Source organism: Gasterosteus aculeatus, chromosome 12 (genome assembly GCF_964276395.1).
Source record: "Gasterosteus aculeatus chromosome 12, fGasAcu3.hap1.1, whole genome shotgun sequence".
NCBI classification, from domain to species: domain Eukaryota; kingdom Metazoa; phylum Chordata; class Actinopteri; order Perciformes; family Gasterosteidae; genus Gasterosteus; species Gasterosteus aculeatus.
In genome coordinates, this window is record NC_135700.1 from 15,177,174 (window position 1) to 15,197,251 (window position 20,078).

The 20,078-nt window shown below is 44.6% G+C and overlaps 1 protein-coding gene across 2 annotated transcripts in view; it reads left to right on the forward strand.

Annotated features, from left to right (window-relative positions):
• The first annotated feature begins 1,193 nt into the window (after positions 1 to 1,193).
• The window catches only part of galnt2 (UDP-N-acetyl-alpha-D-galactosamine:polypeptide N-acetylgalactosaminyltransferase 2), a 37,583-nt gene continuing 18,698 nt past the window's right edge, over positions 1,194 to 20,078 (forward strand). Inside the window, exon 1 of one of the 2 annotated variants that reach the window (XM_040167604.2) lies at positions 1,194 to 1,838. In XM_040167604.2, coding sequence (XP_040023538.1) covers positions 1,743 to 1,838 — 96 coding nt within the window. In that variant the 5' untranslated portion in view covers positions 1,194 to 1,742. The remainder of the gene's footprint in view (positions 1,839 to 20,078) is intronic. The other variant, XM_040167593.2, reaches the window with a different exon arrangement.

Genomic DNA, 20,078 nt, shown 5'->3' on the forward strand with positions numbered 1-20,078 from the left:
ATTGATAGAATCTTAGTTTTTTTTTTTTAAACTGTGGGCCATTTTGCTCTCCGGTCAAAAATGACATTTTGTCACTACTCAAATGTAAAATGTCAGAGGCAGATTAAAGATCGCTGAACATGAAGGAGACCTTTTGTTTTAGTCGACAGTGTTCCAGCACAGCTCCATCAGTCTGTGCCACCGACTACGTGAGAATCGAGTGGTTTCAACACAAACGGGACGACTCGCTCCAAAATGTTCACAATAATTATTTATTTCACCAAAATCTTTTTCTTTGTACCTGACTGCGTTTTCTGAAGGCCGCTCTGCTGCTTCAATAGCTTCTAAAATATGTTGTTTTTTTATCTGCTTCATATGAGATATAGAGGTATTTCAATTTTTTTTACTTTAGCACAAGTAATACAAAGCTACAGAAATGCTTGTTCAGGTTAACGGTGACAGTTCCACACAAATAGCTGTCGAGCAGTTTTACAAGTTCTCTGAATTATTTGGCTTTGATTGTTCCATATTTAGTAAAGTATAGTGCTTTAAAGAAAATCAAAGCCCTATCTTCTTCATTTACTTATTAACTGCAGTATTATTACCACTATAAAAAGGTCCGGCAGCTGCTGAGATGCAGATTGTCGTCATGTTGTACTCGGGGCTTCCAACTCCGTCAAATGTCATTATTGATTTATTTTTACTAGTAATTTGAATGATTTTGCAAGTAGTTTTGTCTATTGGTCAATTAAAAAAGATACAGAAGGAGGAATTGAGGGAAGGAAGGAAGAAGTGGAGGAAAGAACAGTAAAGGAGGTGGAACTAATAGTCCTCCATCCCTTCTTTGTTGTCTTTGGTTGAACTTTGGTTCAGAACCAGAGAAGATGAAGGAAAGGAGGGAACAACTGTCAGAAGGAAGGACAGAACAGGCAGGGAATAAGGAAGGAAAGGATAGACCAGAGGTAGGATGCAGGAATGTAAAAAGAAAGGAATGGAGGAAGAGTAGAACAGAGGAGGAAAGGTAGTATTAAAGGAAGGGAAGGGCGGAAGGAAAAAAGGAATGCGGTAGGAAGGAAGGAACAGAGATAAGGAGAAACACTGAAATGGTTGAGAAAAGGAAGGAAGAAGGCAAGGATGGGGGGGGGGGGTGAAATTAAGCACCAGGAAAAAACGAGAGATAAAAAGAAAGAACCAGCAGACGGAACTCTTGTTTTCCTCATTTATCGGTGTCTGGCGTGTCTCTGGCGCCCCCAGCGTCTCCTCGCGGCGGCGCCGCGGACAGCCGCTCGATGCGTGATGACGATCACAGATCCTCGCCTGCTCGCTCGCTCGCTCTGCTCCCGCAGCCACATCACTGAGATTTTTCTTTTTCAACAAATCGCTCCATACAGTGACTGTCCCCCGCCCTACTCTACCCTACCCCCTCCACCCGGCGTTAGCAGGGAACCGCACGGCACGGCTCGACTCGCTGCCAGCACCCCCGGCCCTCCTCCCGGGCTGCCCGAGCCGGCGTTTGATTGGATCCGAGTCGGCTAGCCTTTGCCCTCTAACCCCGCCGATGTTGGCTGGGTGCTTCCTGCTCCCTCCGCTCTCCCCCTGACGGACCGACCGACCGACTGACGAAAGCTCGCCCCGCCGAAGCCGCTCGGCGAAGCGCCCCCGCACGGACACGCAGCCGACCGGGAAGGAGCCGCTCCAGCGCCGGGGAGCCGACGAGAGGACGAGCCGCAAAAGCACACGGGCGGAACAACAACCGGGCAGCCATGCGGAGGAAATCCAGGATATTGTTATGCTTTGCGGTGCTTTGGGTGCTGGGGATAGCCTACTACTTCTACTCGGGGACAGCGTTAAGCCGAAAGGTAGGATGCCCCCCCCTCCCCTCTCCCCCCGTCTCCCCGCCTGCGTTCCTCGGTCGCCGTGCGGATCTTTTTCTTTCGCCGCTCCGGACAAAGCGAAGATGGAGCGGTGTGGCTCGGCGCCGCCGTGTCTCTTTTTCGGGGTGGGGGTGGTGGTGGTGGTGGTGCTCGGTCTCTGCAGCTGCACCGATGCTGTGGGGAATGTGATTTAAAAAAAGGGGGCCTGCTAGTATCAGTGAGCCGGCATCGATCGGGTGGAGATGACCGCAGCCCGGTCGGCGTGCAACGACCCCCCCGCTGTGCGTGGGAGAGCAGCGCGTCAGCCTGTCAAACCACTTTTGAATATATCCTTTATTTTTACGTATTTAACGTCGCCCGGTTAGTGTGACAGCGGGACAAAGGTGAAGCGTGCAGGGTGATTTGTTTTCCTTGTTTTTACTATTGGGTCCGCTCGCAGGGCCGGAGGGGGGAGAGCACGTCAGCACAAGCTGCTGCTCCCTGAAACGAGCAGCGATCAGGAAGTGTGCAGATTAGAGTTAAGTCACAGATGCGCACCGCGCCGTCGCGATGTGGCTGCTCTTAAGAGGCGAGGTGCCGTTTAACCCCCCGGCTGTTGCCTCCAGATTGTCCTGTTGGTGGATGGGCTGCTATGTTTCGCTGAACTCTCAGATGCCAGATTTGTTGGGATGCAAAGTTTGAATGAATGCCGCTGTTGACGTGTAGCTGTTTTCCAAGCTGTTTTTTATTTATTTTAGATACAACATTATGTTTTCTGATATGTCATCTACCCCTCTTATATAAGTATTGACTTAAATGTTAAAGCTGGAACAATTCATGAGTTGATTGACAGAAAATAGGATATTTAGTCATTTCTCAAGCAAAAGATGCCACAGTCGATGTTTTCTTGAAATTGTATTTAACTGAAAATATTTGTGCTTGTAAAAAAACCCAGACATGAACACGTTACCTTTTTATACTACGTAACGATCAATCCTATTACCAGGTGGAATAACCGGCGATGCAAGTTATTGTTATGTGCAGCCCTATTAGTAACATTTACAAGTCTGTACAGTTGAACAGCACCACCAACTCCATCTGCATCGTCACCATTAAGTTGAATCGGCATCTCTCTAAAACAAAAAAGTTGACGGGCTTGTGTTTTGGATTGCATTATTTAGGAAAATCGCCGCTTTAAGCCCAAACACAGCATTCATCAGTTTCTTTATATACACATACTTATTTGACTGTATTTGATTTAGTTGGTTTACAACAACGTCTTTCATTAGTACACCTTCGTTTGTGTGTGTGTGTGTGAAGACTGGTCATAGTCACTTCTTTGTAAGTGTAAGATCCAGCTTGTGCTTACTGTGTGTGTCTGCCTGTTCTATAGGCCAGTGTATCCTGCTTTGTGTGTGTGTGTTCGGCGTGGGTGGTTGTGTGCACAGTACACTCCCTTTATTACCTCTTCAGATCTGGGTTGATGTGTGTGAACGCTCTTTGTGTGTTCCACCTGTCTCATGTCTTGTCCTATCGGTCTCACTGTGTTTGCTTTGCTCCAGTCAACCAGAGCGACCTCTTTTTACTTTTCCATTAGGCTGATTGCTGTGTGTATATTTGTGGTTGCTCAGGAGGTCAAAGGGACGCTCCATGATAAGCAACTTTCCCTGGATTGGATTGCAGGGAGCATAAATATAGTCTCTCTTGGGTTTAATCCGTTAAAACAAAGGTGGAGCTGCGCAGGTTAAGTGCCGTTTTCCCTCACGCCCTCATCCCCTGTTAAAGAGTTGAGGGATTTAATACTTTCTTATGACTCAAACTACTGAAGTGAGGCCATGTGAGTGTCTAGGAAATGAAACAAACCCAGAATTTGTAGTTTGTTGGGTCGCTGCCCTTTCATATATAATCTAATAGCCAAGCAGAATGATTATTTTAACTATCGGTTAACCTAGTTGTTTTTTCTAGTTATTGTTTCTTCTATCAAATGCCAAAACACATAAAAGGAGTGTTAGTTAAAGTTGCTAGTTGTATAATTGTCCAGAGATACTCTCAAGATTTGCTGTGAATTAAATTGTCGAAAGGTTGCAAAATTTCTATCAAGGCTCATTCGAGTTGCGTTAAAAGTGCGATTCACAACTGTGTACGTTCATTCATCAGGCGGACGTTGGATAGTGGAGGCTTGACGATGTTGGGCAACTGTGCAAAGAAGCATTTAATCATCATAAAATGTCCGCTAGCAACTTAAAGATTTCCAACCAACCTGTGCATCTAATTTACACCGCACAAAGCCACACGTGGAGTCGTTGCTGCATGAATCCTCTGCAGTGAATCGGGCCGGACTCGGCGCTGTCGCGGCAGCTGATCCAAACGCCCACTTCTGAATACTGTGAAGGGCTGTGTCCCTGCAAGAATAGTTAGTTGGGTTTCTTCATCTCCGTCACTCACACCCATGATAAAGTGGCCCTTTAGGTAATTGCACCCACTAAACAACATTTCTACTCTTGTCAATTAAGTGTCCCTTAAGGGAGAAGAATGTCCCTCCGGTTAGATTTTGTGCGCTGCTTGAGCGCAGCATCGATGCCTGTGAGTCGCCACGTTCTGTTCAACATTTGAGGTTCCTTGCAAGTTTTTTTTTTTTTGGCCTATAAAAAACAGTAAATGTCACCATGTCTCGCCGGAGATTTTGAGCAGACCGTTTGCACACAGAGTCCCTGATATATTTTATCATGAATATAGGTTTGCGTCACTGGGGAAGTTTATCTTTTGTACACAGAGATACTGCATTTCTGTGAGCATTTGTTAGGCTTAGAGGCCCTGAGTCAAATATGTCACACATTCTGGTTGCTGTGTTACTGAGGCACATCCGGTCAAAATTCACATTTCTAATTCAGGCAAAAACAAAGATGTATGGAAAATGTAAACGCATTCTTATAAAACTGGCCTTTTGTCAGATTTCTAATTAGACAATGAAGTTGTCCCCTTCTTCCTTGGATATGCACGGAAGAGAAACTACAGGGAATGTTGGGAGGCAGCCAGCAGCCACACTCGGTACAAACATGTATCTGTATTGTTGTACACCGGCGGATAGTGTTGCAATCACGAGCCTGCTGCCTCACCAGGAGGCCCCATTAAAGTCTTCCTAGTTGGACAGACCTCAGAGGGCTTTTTCCTGCCAGCTCTTGAGAGACCAACGCTGTTGAGCCCACTTTCCTGCTAATCAGCGGCGGGAGGCTGAAGCGAAATGTCAGTGAGTGCAACGCAGCACCGGAAGAACCGACGGACTTGGCGAGGAAGTTATCAGCTGCTGTTTTCTCTCTCTCTCCTGGGCAGATGTGTGTCGCATATAAAACATCCCCATCCCACCTTTCATCGCGTGTCCATCCCAAGGATGCATAAACATGTATTTGCATTGAAAACAACATTGTAGCCGGGAAGAATAACTCTGCAAGAACAAATCACCTACGCATGTGGTAAACGCCGCCATGCCCACATGGTTCACATGGAGCGCCGCTCTTCCCCCAAAAGAGGGATCCGCGCTGTGGAAGTGTTTCTCAGAGTGCTGCGATCTACCAGGGGTTCGGATTGGTTTCTGCTCCGGGGGCAGAAGTGAGTTCTGAGCCAGGGGCCCACGCACGAATCGGCTCCACGGGGGATTCTGGGAGCTTTTAGCGCTGGCTGGTTCCAGAGCTCGGGAGAGAATGTTGCAGCCCCCGTTATCTGCAGCTCTTCTGCTTCTGGCTGTCGGTGCATGTCTCAACGAGGGGGTTTATCAATTATCAACACATCTGCATCTGCAATTGCAACGCACGCTCTGTGAGGGAGGGGGGGGGGGGGGGGGATGATACTGTGTCTTTTATTTTGTTGGGCCTGTTACTTAGTGGGTCTTATGGGAATTTGGAGCGAGGTGGATGCTGGCCTCGGCCCCCTGAACACATCGTGAGCTCTCGGTCGCAGCAGTGCTTCTAGAATCTGTACCACACACACACACACACATACACACATGTGTTGTATTCCGTGCTGTTTTGTAACTGCGGTACAATCATCTCGCTGATCGAGCTGTGGCTTTAACACCACTTAATACCTCCGCATAATGCCAGAATACAGTGTAATTTAAGCCAACAGATCCATTATTACAAACTAAATGCAGTTCTAAAGAGGCAACAGTGAATCGATAAAAGGTTTGAATTAAGCTGTGGATCCCCGGGTGCTGAATCCTTCGCACAGTTTCTATTCAGAAATATTGACTCTCTGTGTTTTTATTAAGTAATGATCGCCTCTAACAGCGGCTCAAAGAATTCAGACTGTAAAGAGAGAAACCGACAGATTGGATGTGTGAATGTTGTTGGTTTAGGATGTATTTTCTGATGTCAAAAAATATATATATATTTTTTATATATATACTGTATATATATTCATATACCATTCATTTTGCCACTTTTAAATGGCAGTTTTATATCTGTCACGACATCCTGATTCGGGGCACTTTGTTTACTTCCTGTCTTTTGCATCCAGCCTTCTCGGTCTTTGGTAGTTTCCTTGTGGTTAATGTTGCATCCGTGAGTGAGGTCTACATTGGGTTATTTTCTTCTTATGGTGATTTTCTTCCCTGGTAGACGACGGGCATTCATGGAAGAGTTGAAAGGGGAAGAGGAAATTCATTGGTCACGGGACCAGCGCAGAGGCGAGAGCTTTTACAAAGATCCGTTTTTTTTTATTCAGACTTCAGTAGAGAACAGAGCCTCCTTATTCTATTCAATGTGTCACTGAGTTGCTGTAGTATGTGTTTCACTACACCTTAAAAAAAAAAAGCCCAGTGAAGTAAACCGTGGGGTCAGCAGTAATCTGCGTTCCCGTTATCTAGCTAATGTATTCAAATGGGCCGGATGTGGAGCGCAGGTGGCCGTGGCGCTTTGCCTATGCCCCCTTTGTGGCACGGCAGTCAAATCACGGAATAAAGGGCTGCAACCACCAACGTATTATCGCATGCAGTTGCCGCATTTTCAATCCCTGCCGCTGAATAATACGAATGAGGTGCATGATTTTCTTTTTAATCAGAAAAAGCAGAAATATCATTTCAAATGCAAACTTTTTTCTAACGCAGCTGCACTTGCAAACCAACCTAAATTACTATGCATATTCTTTTGATTAGTGACCACATGGGCGCATCACTTAGATTGTATCAGAAGATTAACAAGTATCAAATGCAAAGCCAGTCGTGTGGTTTATGATTGAAACCGTATCAACAGACACATTCTCTGTATCTGTGAATGAGCTGGGAATATTTCAATTCAACCTGCTTTTTTTGAATGACTCAAAATCCAGTCTGTGCGTCCCATCCGCCCCGCTCTCCGCTGTTTGTCGCTGCCGACTTACGAAACAAATAATAAAAGGCGGCGCTCATTGAGGTGCACGCCCACTTCGTTCTCATCGGTGGACGGGTGCAGCTCTGTCACATTTGGGTCAGAGAATCCTGATGCTGACGATGTGCATCAACCTCAACCTCACTGAGCTGCGGATCTTTGTTCGCCCCTGATCTGAACAAAATGTTTGGCTTTCTTTGGCCGCGTCGTAATAATTTGAATGAAATCCATGTTTTCCTTCTGTGTTAAACTCGGCCGCCTCAAGTGACTCATTTTATCCAAATGGAACTAAATGTCCAAGTAATATTTCACCATCGGCCAAAGTGGTGGGTTGATAAACAAAAAAGCATTGGTCCGGTGGGAGGTGTGATGTTCTCACCCAGCATTTACATGACGGCCATCCAACAACGGACCAACGTTTGTTTCAGCTTTACTCGGCAAAAACGTCGGCCAGTAGGAGAAGAAAGCACCAAAAAAACATGTGAACAGGTATTAAAGAAATCCTTGGTTTAAGAGCTACACCAACTTGACTCCCCTGCCTTTTTTCTTCTGTGGTGACATCGATGGCATTTTGCATCTGTGGATATAAATCATTATATGAGCACGTTCAACCAATTTGTCCCCTGACAGCTACCTCAATAGACCAGAATCAAATGCAGTGAGAAGACCGCTTGTGTTTCATTTAGATTTCCTCCGCTGGATTGACTGTCACGATCACAGACGTGCTCTCTTTAGGTTGCAGAAAGGAACTGTAGGAAATACATCAGTTGGAGAAAATAGGTCCAACAAAACAGTAAAAGACATCGGAGATAATTCCTGTAGACTTTACATTAAAGGTTGACAATAATTCACTCAGACTGACTGTTGCTGCCGGTCACAGCCTCTCTGACCTCGTTACACCACTATCAGGAAAACTGCTGCACGCAAACACCCATAAAAATGTAAAAAGGTCCAAATTCTAGTCAAGTTTGTGATTCATCAAGAAGCGGAAAGCCTGTAAAGTGTCTTTTTACAGCATGTTGTAACGGGCTCCAGGAAGCAGAGCTGCTGACTGAGATCTACGACCTTCTTTCAGTTAAAATCAGAGGGACTTGACGCATAACTGTTGAAAACCACCAACCAAAAAAAGTCCCCAATTCAAGCTCTTGTATTTACAGCCGGTAGGAGCCTTGCATGCGACTGTACGAAGAGACATGGCACAATGATGGACGTGGGGGGAAAAATGTAATAATTAGAGTGTGTATGTGTGTGTCTTTGACCACATGTTCTCCATTTCCTTGGTGTTTCCTGTGGACTCTCCTCTCAGGGACACATCAGCAGATTTAGTGCTTTTGTGTCCGTGTGCCCGTGACGCTGTGTCTCCAGTGTTTATATACCAACGTATTGGACGATTTAGCCAGACAGAATTTTTTTTTCCACTCATCTCGTCTAGTCTGATCTGGATGAATAAAAAAAAAGAAAAAAAAGGCAGCATGAACAGAAGTTATCTGTCTGAAATACTGAAGGAAAAGCAAGTTTGGACACTGTACGGCATATTCCTCTGCTGACAGAAACCTTAGATGGTAGTTCTGTAAAAAATATCATTTATATGTTTAACGTGATGTCGCTATTTTAACATGTACTTGGTCTGCGTTTCCTATCCGCGCAGGTTTTTGCGTAACGCCAGAGCAGTTCTGCTGCCTCAGGACTCAACAGTCTGCCAGCTGTAATTGTACGAGTTCCCTTACATTGATTTATGGTACGAAATTGATTGTTACTCCAAATAAACTACCAGTCAGGAATACCAGCTCGGTTTGTAACTGAGTGGCAAATATTCAAACAGATTTAAGCTCATTGTAGTGGTAGAATTAATTGAGAAATAATACATATATGAGCTGAGCGTTGCCTAAAGCCTCCCCCTCACCATGCAGAGGTGGAAGCAATGGAGTCGACCGGTCTAAAATAAAACACAAACACAACACAAAAGGCCGGCGGACTGCATTATTTTGCGGAGTACGCTTTAAGTTAAAAAAAAAAGAGTTGTGTATACGATGCCACATCCACTGGGTGCTGCGGTGTTTTAATATCTCCATCCTACTGGCGTTGAGCAGCAATCAAAGCAAACAAGATCCACTCTATCTTTACCTCCATGTCTTGCACCCGGTGCTGAAAGTCACTTTGTTGTCCTTTCGCACAACGACCGTAAATCACCTTTCCCTGACTGCCGGCGCATGTCAGTGTGCGACGATGCCGCGCTCCTCAGTTTCTGGCCCATATGGTGATCCACTCTGCCTCTCCCACCTTTTCCTTTCCCTTCTTCATTTCCTTTCCCTTCTGGTTCTGGTTATTTGCTTCTTTGTCTTGCTCTCTTGCATAAATATCCTTTTTTTTTTTTTTCCTGACCTCATGCATGCTTGTTTTTTTTTCTTTCTTCGCACTGTTAGTTTGTGTTGGTTTTATGTAGTTTGTTTGATCTGTTTAAGCGGGTCAGAGATTCAGCCGGTCACCCTGGGAGCCAATTATTAAAAGACAAAATTGTTGTCATGTACCCACCAGAAGCAGGCACGTGAGTGTGATCCTCTACTATCCATCCTCCTCTCGGGCCAGATTGACGTTTTCTGTGGCGATTTCTGCCTTAAAAGGTGGGTTTGATTCATCTGAGCTTTCGGCTCGCTGTGGGTGGAGCAGATGTGATTTGTGTCAGGCCCCATCAAGACGGGCTAAGAATAGCTGAGACCATCTAACACCTTCCCTTGGATTGGTTTGAAATGGCTGGTTTCACGCCCTCCTCGCAGCACGTTGTCAGGAGTCACCGTTGGAGACGAGGCCGGCACAGCTGGTACGTACCAGGCGTTCAGATCGTGGACCCTCTGCTTGTGAATACTTCGGGATCGTATCGTTATCCCTCTGCTGACGTCCATCGACGTGTCGGCCGCAGAGCGCGTGATGCTCGCACAGGTCAGAGTTCACCGTCGCAACCCACCGGACAATGATTGACCCGACGGTGTGCAACGGCAGCAGAACAATGACATGCAGCCGTAAAGTTTGTGTGTGTGTGTGTGTGTGTGTGTGTGTGTGTGTGTGTGTGTGTGTGTGTGTGTGTGTGTGTGTGTGTGCGCTCCTGTTGGCTGACTCATTGAAATGTATGAACACAGCTTTGTGAAATTACACTTTCAAAACGGTAATGGCAGGATTTAGATGGATTGTGGTAGCATGGGATCGTATTCCAGCTGGACTGCTGTGTTTGCTGTTTCTGTTATTGGCTGTTTGCTGAGCTCTGTCTCTGTCTCTCTCTCCTCACTGTTCCTATAAACAGCAGCACACTAAAAATCTAATCACACTTAGTTATTGCTCTGCAGTTGGAAAATGTGTGCTAAATGTCTGCACTGCCACTTAATATGTTTACTTAATACCTCAGTTTGTGGCAGGATCCTTTCGCAGCTTCAGTCCGTATCGATTCATCTTTCAAATGAGCAAATGTCCATCGGGGAGGAAATAAACCACAAACATTTGGCTCAAAGGACATACTAAAAAGGAAAACCGTTGACGGTGATGTATTTGTGGCGGAGAACAGAACTGTTCATTGTGTGATGGATTTTTATGGTCATCAACATTCTTATTTTTTTCTGGTATTGTCAATCAATCCACAAAAACCGTGTTCTAAATTGATAGAAACGACTTGCCAAATTTTAAGTGACCGAAACCAATTGTGAAGAACACGCCCTAAAACAGCACACGCCTCATGAACATGTGCTGATTTAATGCTCTGATTAAATACGACGATGGGCCATAACTCAAAATGAGACGACTCCTGTCGCCGCCAAGTCGCATGATGAGAGTAGCAGTTTGTTTCCTGTATCTCATTACAGGAGAGAAAAAGAAGCTCCGTTGTACCGTCGGAACAAGAGCCGGAGTGTGTCATCAACCTTGTTTCTGTCACTTCAGCCTGATTTAACACGTGTGGTGAGCGTGTCGGAGCGTTTGTGAGCTTATTATTGTAACAAGTTCAACGCACCTCTTCCACCAAAATGAGTGTTTGTTTATAGGCGGTTCGGGACGCTGCGGAAATCCTTTTTTAAAATGAATTTAATGAAAAATTCAAATTTCCCATATTTAACCTTTTTTAAATCTGTTTCTTCTTCCAAACTCTCAAAGCAGAGTTGATGAAAACCTTTATTGTGCTTGACATCGTGTCGGACGAGGCGATGGGAGCAATAAGTCAGGGGATCTCTGACTCGACTTTACCACCTTTTCTCAATCCGTCTCTTGCCGCTGCAGCCAAATGTACTGCCATGAAATAATAAATCCCCGGACTTCCCCCTTTAACGAGTGAGCTGCAGTGATTTCGCTCAGAAGGAAAACAAAACAAACATTGGTCGAACACCCTTTCATTTCAATCTCGATCTGCTCAGGACGGTTAGAGGATGTTATCGTTGCCGGGCCAAAGAAGGGCTGATTCTGGTTCATTTCTAACAAGTGTGTTGACATGCTGAGGGTGACTCATGTGACTCACACAACATGTGTGCGTCATGTAATACCAGATGTGTAAAATGTGTGTGTGTGTGTGTGTGTGTGTGTGTGTACAGAGTACGATCTAGAGCAAAGGTTATGAGTGTATGTTTTCAAGTTGAATATGCACGCGCACAACGACGTCCTGTAGACATGTTAGTTTTGGTTCAACCTAAACGCACACGGAGCAGCATACACACATTACCCACCTATATGCTGCTCACACACACACACACACACACACGCGCACGTGCTACCCACTCCCAAAAACACATACCTTCTTCTGCTCACGTACAGAAAACCTTTCTCCTTGTATGGGAAAGAAAATATTTGTAGACCTAAAGCTCTTTCCTGTTCACACACACATGCACACACTTTTGGATCAGGTGGTCTTGCGGTAAATCGATCCATATTTTGGAAGAAAACTTCTTTCCCGGTGATTGTGTTGTAATCCACAGCGAGCACTTTAGGTGGACTGTAGGCCCGAGGACGGGACAGTCATTGACTGTTAGCGGCGAGCGGGGGGGGATCAAAGAAAGCGGCGAGGAAGAGGCGGGTGTAGGGAAAGAAAAGGGTGGAAGCAAGTGGTTGATGAAAGAGTGTGTACAACTGAAATGGGGATTTTAACATCCCGACCGACCCTCCACCCTGGCCTACTTTTGCTCTCTGCTGACACACACGCGCAATTCAGCACTTCCCTCCATCTCCGCCCCCCAGCTTCATCTCTCACCCTCGTCATCTTTCTCTCCACCCCCCCCTCCCCCCCCTCTTGCCTCGTCTTGTCTTCCCTCTCCTGCTGAAAAAATCTCAACTTTTCCATTTCCAGGAGTATTTGTTTGAATTAATTGATTAACTACTGCTGAATATCACCATTGCTGCTAGTGAGTGCTGCGTGTGACCTCCTCGAGTTGTACTCATTTGGCACAGAGGGTCGTCCTTTAAATCCCCGCCGAGGGACGAGAAGCACATCGTTTCACATGATAACAGAGGTGACTTGTTGGGTCCAGTGTCGCGTCCCGTCGCTCATGCCTTTTCTTGTCCGTCCCCTTTTGTCTCTCACAGATCTCTTGTCTCCGCCTGTCATCAACTGTGAATCAAGTGCGCTCTTCAGCGTTCTCCCTTTTTTTAATCTTTCGCATTAGATGCGCTTCCTTGTCGTTCTGCCGCTCAGAAACACACAGAAGATCCAGTCTCCGGCTCTTTCCCTCAATGTGAAAAGACTTGTGTGTGTGTGGGTGTCCTCAAAAGCCCTTCTACTGTCCCACAACAAAAGGATGTAACCGACACCGCGAACCTGAGCTGGGTTTATTGTGCCCGTTGAAGCATCCCGACAGGCAGGCCGCCAGCTCAACGGATGCTTGGTAGTCGTGGCAACACGCCGACTTTAAGTGACCTGAAACAAATCATCTAGGGTTTCCTACATTGGCCTATTTAGCTATTTATTATTAATTATGTTTTAGTATTAATTGTTACATACACATCACTGCGCACGACTTACACTGTTTAAAATTTGTACAATTTCTGTGATAAATGTTGTCAATTGAATATTTTTGACAGGAGCAATTTGAATACTTTAAACACAATTCCCTAACGGCTGGTGAGAAAAATCACTATCAACTTAATTTAAACAGCTGCATAAACAATTATTAAGTTATTTATTATTGATTAATGGATCTTTGCTGTGGTTTGAAGAAATGAATAATTGTGTAGTTACATGTTTCATTCATCCTCATTTGATTCGATTGTCCACAACCTTCTTCTCCGTAGCTCATCCACACTGACATTGTGTCACCGTTCAGTGCTATATTCCTGCTTTCAGGGCGTAAATCCTCTTGTATAAGATGCACACTGCCCACGTCACATGTTCAAATGTCTTGATATTTCAGTCCCAAACCCCAGAAGAAAGAATTTCACCTAACAAGGTAATGCAAATCATCAAATTCTTTCAGGTAGCTCCAGTGTGCTCCAATGTTTGGCATAATTGCCTGAAAAGGGACCTAAACAACAAATCAATTATCCAAATTGTTGATAATTGATGGCAACTAATCATACCGGCGTCAGTGAAACTATTATCCTCACACTTCCATCACCGTTGAGCTGCAGCTGTGCAGAATCTCTGCAGCGCAGCGTTCAGATGCTTAAAACACGAGTTTCCCTCCTGAGAAACGTGGTCACGGCGGCGGATGTTATCTGAGCACCAGCAGTGCATTCTTCTTTCTCACCAGTTTAGACGTGTAGTAGTGCAAGATGCACGTTGTCGTCCTGTAAAGAGAATATTTGAGTGTTTCCTGGATGTTGATGTGGTTAGTGTGTGAGAGAGAGAGAGAGAGCGCTCTCATTAGACATCCTCATCTGGGCTGACGTCACCCACTTCCGTCTGTGTTGAAGAAAAAAAAAAAAAACAGCAACTGAAGAGAATTTGATTTTTGCTTAGTGCGTGTGGTCTGACTTTAAGTTGTAGTTTGTGTGTGTGCGGTGAGGGAAATGTGTGTGTGCATCTTTCTGTGTGCCTGTGGAATGCAGATGGGGTTTTTGGAAGGGGGCCACCACACACAAATGCTTCATTGAGCACACTCGCACACCCCAAGTCTCTGTTTCCCTCACACACACACACACACACACACACACACACACACACACACACACACACACACACACACACACTCACACACACCCCGGTGAGACTTGTCACAGTTTGCTCAGGGCAGTCTGAGTGAAGTTGACGGGGCTTCGAGGTTGTAGGCTTGTGGATTTTACAAACAGCTCGATTCCTCCTTTCTGTCCTCCCACTCGCTCCCTGCTTTCTGTTTTTATGAAGGTTCATTATTTTAACATAATTCTAGTCAAGCAGAGGTGTTTGTGTGTTTTCCCTTTAGCATGTGCGGAAATATGTTGTAGACAAATAAAGAGAAGATGCACAGATTCATATCAGTGTGGATTATGAAATTGTGAATATATCTCCGAATAAATCATCTCCACCTTTTAAAGTAAACTCCCCATCATGACCTTGTTTCCCCTTTTTTAATATAGATGATATGCATGTCTGTCAACCAGCTATGGCAAGAGTTCAACCAGCCAAATTTTTCCCTATAAATAATATTTCAGTTCCTGAACAGCTGTCACATGTAGGACAAATGTTTTAACTTCATTTGAATGCTTTAACCCAAAGCATCATGGTCTCACTTGACCTCCTTTGACATATGGCATCATATGGTTCAATTAAGCTGCCGGTAGGGAACAGAGAGGAGCTTGGCTATTGCACAATTGAATGAACTGAAATTCAAAATGTGCGTTTGTGACCGAGGGAGAAAAGGAGGAGAGTAAAAAGTGTGAGATGAGGTGGTCTGATCAGTGGGAGATGTCGTGTGGGGAGGAGGGTAGACGGGAGGAGACGCCACCACATGACAAAGGAGGAGAGAGGAGATGAGATTAAAAGGGAATTGAAGCTAGGAGACGTTGGAAGGCGGGGTGCTCGCAGGTAAAAAGTTCAGTAATGTGTCACTTGACACTTTTTTTTTTTTTTTTTCCCAAAGTTTCTTGCTGCAGAAGAGCAAAAACCAGGTAAATGCCGCCTTGCTCAGAAGAACCGCTGGGAGGCAAAAGAAAACGATCCCAAATGCCCAAATCCCTCCTCTTATAACCTTTCTCTCCTCCTGCAAGGAACGACATGCTGGTTTATTACTTTTTCTTTTTTAGAGACTTGTTTTCAGCAACAAGCTTTTTTCACGCCTGATCCTTTTTTATGTTGAATGTGACCCTGTTGTAGATTCCTTCCTGTCCTGAATAAATGGCCCATATATGTGAATGCACGCCTTTACACAATAAGACAAATTTAACGTTCAAGGACTACAAAAATCCCTCAAACAAGTTTGCTTTTTTTTTTTATAGCTCATGAACTATGAATATTAGTCAAATCAGGAGAAGCTGACTGGAAAAGCCAGGCATTGGCTCCACTTTATGTTTAGTGATCTTTAGCAAATAGGAGCTGTCACACTAAGATGGCAAACATTAAAGCTCCCGACTCACCGAGCTGCTAGCCGGCATGTGGTCTTTGCAAAAGCTCCAATCTACATTCAGAGGTTTTGATTCGACCCCCTGCAGAGAAATATTCTGTATATTAAAAGAATACAAATATGCCCATTCGACTTTATGGTGAAACAAGTTAGTGCGTTCGTGTTGGCGTTATTTGTTGGTTGATTTCACCTTTTCATTATTTCACTTCCTGGTCGAGCTTGAGGAGGAGAAAAGCGGCCTTCGGCTGATGATTCAATCTGCATTAAAGTTACATTAGCGCACAGACTGTGGTTATTGCTTGGTAGGAATACATTATTAATATGAATGAATCTTTTATTCTCAGCATACTGCAGCTGACCAATCCGCTCTGGATTCAGTGTCCCGCTTTAGGACACTTCAGCAGGACAGATGCTGACTGTCAGTGACTGTGCTCGCCCTCTTGCTAAACGCCTGCAGGCGCCCCAGAGGATGAACCCCAAAGACGTTGGCGGTCACCTGATCTGAAATGTCTTAGAGCACCGTGTCCGCTCAGGATCAAGTGTAACAGCTATTTATTCATCCACTGACTTTTCATCTGGCACCATCATCAGATCCACGAGGGGGATTTACTGCCGTATTTGATATCGTTGATCGAAACGTTACAATCTCTTAAACGCTTGTCTCAAACCACACATCTCGTTTCAGGCATCTGACCAACATGTTGTCTTATTGACTAACTAATTTAATGTTGTTTAGCACAACTGAGGAACAAAAGTTGCCTTCTGCTTTTAAGACTCTGAGCGAACAATCAACACAAGATGTAACAAGGCTGTGTAATACAAAACATAGAGATTTAATTCATGCAGGGTTTTAAATAATGACAACACTCTGCAGCATGTTGTCTCCTCACTGTCTGCGGCTGCGTTTCATTTCCTACCGTCGTCACAGCTCTTGATTATTATTATGATGATGATGCTGCTGCTGCCCTGCAGCAGACTGCTGTTGTTTTGTGAGGGATACTGTGATGAATTAAGCCCAGGAAACACATTTTGGATCATTGGCACTGCTCTTTATCTTCTGAACTTACTCTCTGAAATCAAAACACACTGTCTGTGTGTCTGTCTGTCTGTCTGAGCTCCTATCTGAGTTAATCTGAGTTAATCTTTCAGTTGATGTGAGCAGATTACAGTGGATTATACTCTGACTATTGGACGATTGACCAAGACTAGATCAAACATACAGACGGACACCCACACGCGTGACCAGTATGACACACTAATGCATGTGAGCTCATAAACCCTACATACACAAAGCTGATACTAGTTAGCGCACACGCACACGCACACGCACGCGTACATACACGTACATGCATACACGCATGTTTGGTCTGATTGGTCCGTGCTGTTATCTGTGCGGAACTGTGTAGATCCTTTAATTAGGAGCGGTGGGGGACTTTATTTGGGCTGGTGTAATGTTTAACTTCTGTAAAATACAAATGAATAAATTGGAATGATGGACAATCTTTTGTGAATTATTTTACAGCTTTGAGTTGAACGTTGCGGGAGCGGTTAGCAGGAGCAGCGATACGTTTCTCTACGCGACACGCAGAGCCAGGGAGGGGTTCAAAACAGTCGGGAGTAAGATCCGAAATAGAAATTGTTATTTTTGAAGTGTGCAAGACGAAGGCTCTTTTGACATAATCTGACTGAAATTTGAATATTCAAATGACTCCTGACAGCCGTGCGTGCTGTCATGCTCGACTGCAGGAGTTTTAACACACAGAACGTCGCTCGTCACGACCTCTCTGCCCACCTTTTCGTTTCCTCTCCCCCTGTGCTGCAGCGGGACAAAAAAAAGACACCAAATCAACAAAGATAGAGATGAACGACGCCACGGGGGCAGGAACGACCTCCAGGTCAGGTGGCTCAAACCAGGAAAAGAAAGCAAGTGCAAACCGGAGAAAACCCTTAAAAAAAACGCAGATTAAAAGATAACTGAATGAAGAGCGTGTTACCTGACCTCACACAGATATTTATAACCCCGTTTGGATGCCTTTTATAACATCAACATTTTTTGCAGTGGAGCATTTATGAGATTAACTTGATAGTGACAGACGACTCGACTGTCCTCTGTCTTTGTGTGTTTCTACAGTGTGGGTATGAAGTGTGTCTTTTTGCCAGTGTCATGACCATCTGTTAGATTAAATACTAAGCAAATGGTTGCCAAAAGTGACACAAAGATGTGAAAAGACAGGACTAAGGCGGGAGATACATGGCGACAAATGGCGTCGACTCTCATGTAGAAGTGAACAAAATGAATGAGTAACTTTTTGTTGGATGTTACACAAACTGCTGTATGAGTTTATGCTGGACCACAAGGGGTTAACAGTGACTTAAAACACTGCTCTTCATTTTCCTGTGTGTGTGTGTGTGTGTGTGTGTGTGTGTGTGTGTGTGTGTGGCTGTTGTTGTTTTTGTATCTCTCTGCGTGTCCACAGTTTCATCATGTTTGTGTTTTGGAGGAGGGGCAGATACGGGCCGGGGCCATTGTTACTAAGAGGTTTTCAAAGCCATTCATGGGATGAGAGTACAAATGTATCCCGTACATCGGCTTTCTACGCAACCTTTTGATATCACGTCTCAGCGTTATCAGCGATGAGTCTCAGTCATACCGGCAGCAACCATTTGTTGATCAATCATGCATCATGTTAACTTCAGCTAATGCTTTCTTTGTTAGTAGGATGGGGAGTGGGGGTGGGGAGGGTAAGCGACACGGATGGGCATGTACTGTATTTTAACTTACTTACATTCTTTTATTTTTTATTTTATTGCCTCTCCTGTTATCCCTCATCTTTCGTGTGTCCATTGTCACTGTGCTCTCTTCAACTTCCTGGTTATTTTAAAAACAAAGCTATATACGAAAAGTGGAACCCGGGAACTGCAGTCATGAGAGAAATATTTGGCATTTAAAAACGCAGCAGCAGGGAATGACCTGCACTTCTAAGCTCTTTTATGAGCGTGTTGAAGATGTAAGTCAACAAATCTGTGGTGTCAAGAGAAGAAAGTGGTGTGCACGCATCACTTCACTGCTGAGGGTGTTCAGAGACATTAAACGTAACTATTAGATATTTAACGGGCAGCTTGTTCAGCCAGCTCTCATTAAATTCTCTTAAATGTATTGTAAATCGATAGGTTGAACGAGTTTGGGCAGTTCCTATTAAAAGCCTTTTTAATGTCAGTCAGGTTGCACTTGAATTGAATCACTGTACTTTTTGAAAGAATATTCTGGATTAACTATACGTTTTAGAATGCTGTCTCCTCGTTATCGGATCTGTTCCTCAGATTCATTTAGAAGACTTTCGGACTTGTCGAGCGCAGGTGTTACTAATAACCTGAAATCCATTAGGCGTGCCAGCTGCAGGTTGATATGGACATTTTGTAAATGCCACAGCAGTAAGAGGTGTGAATGATTTTCTTAACGATGGTTGGACTGTAGACTCCGAGGCAGACGTGCAAAAGCGAGGCAATGTTATTTAAATAGCAGCATTTCAACAATAAGACAATTAAAAGTGCTTCACATAGAAACACAAAGCAAGGAGATTTAAGAACAAGCAGAGGAAGCTTGATTAGGATCAGAGAGAGAACATGACGCAATGGAATCAACCTGATCTGTTGGACAGAAACATCCCGTTACAGTGTTACAATATTTTGGATTTAAATAATTGACTTCCAGAAGAGTCCAAAGCAAATTTGGAGCTTTATTTGACTGCGTCACGTTTTCCCCTCCGAGCCTGTGAAATGTTTTCCTGCAGTGAGGCTACTGCCAGCTTTAGGTTCATCCTACACTGAGCATCATCCTTTCACTGTTGTCATGAACACCTGTAGAAATCGATTTTACACAGAATTATTTACGGTAGTTGTAGGTGTTTGACGATCTCATCTTATTTCAGTCACTGAAAAGGGGATGTTGTATTTTTAGAGCAGCTTGACGCAGTGTGGATGAAGGGAACGGCCGGCGCAGAGTCAATCGATGTGAGACTCGTGGAAAACAACAGCAGTTATTGTGTGACTGGCCTGACAAGCACACCAGTAAAAAGGAGAAATGGTGTTCCCCTAAACGCCTCTTTTTCAAGTGTAGAAATGTGTTGAATAGTGTTTGTGGTGGTCTCTGATATGGCAGACAGTGGGACAACCGATCAATAAAGCATTTTGGCGAGGCGGAAGGTGAAAGGAAACAGAGCAAATAGAGTTTGACAATAGTTTTCAAGTCAAGGGCAGCAGACGGGACAGTGAACGAGTGAATGGAACTAATTACTCTGCTTCCCAGCGCATCGATCCACTGGGTTTTATTGGGAACATAAGTGGACATGAGGAGGGGAGGAGGGGCGACATCTGTCTACTCGCGT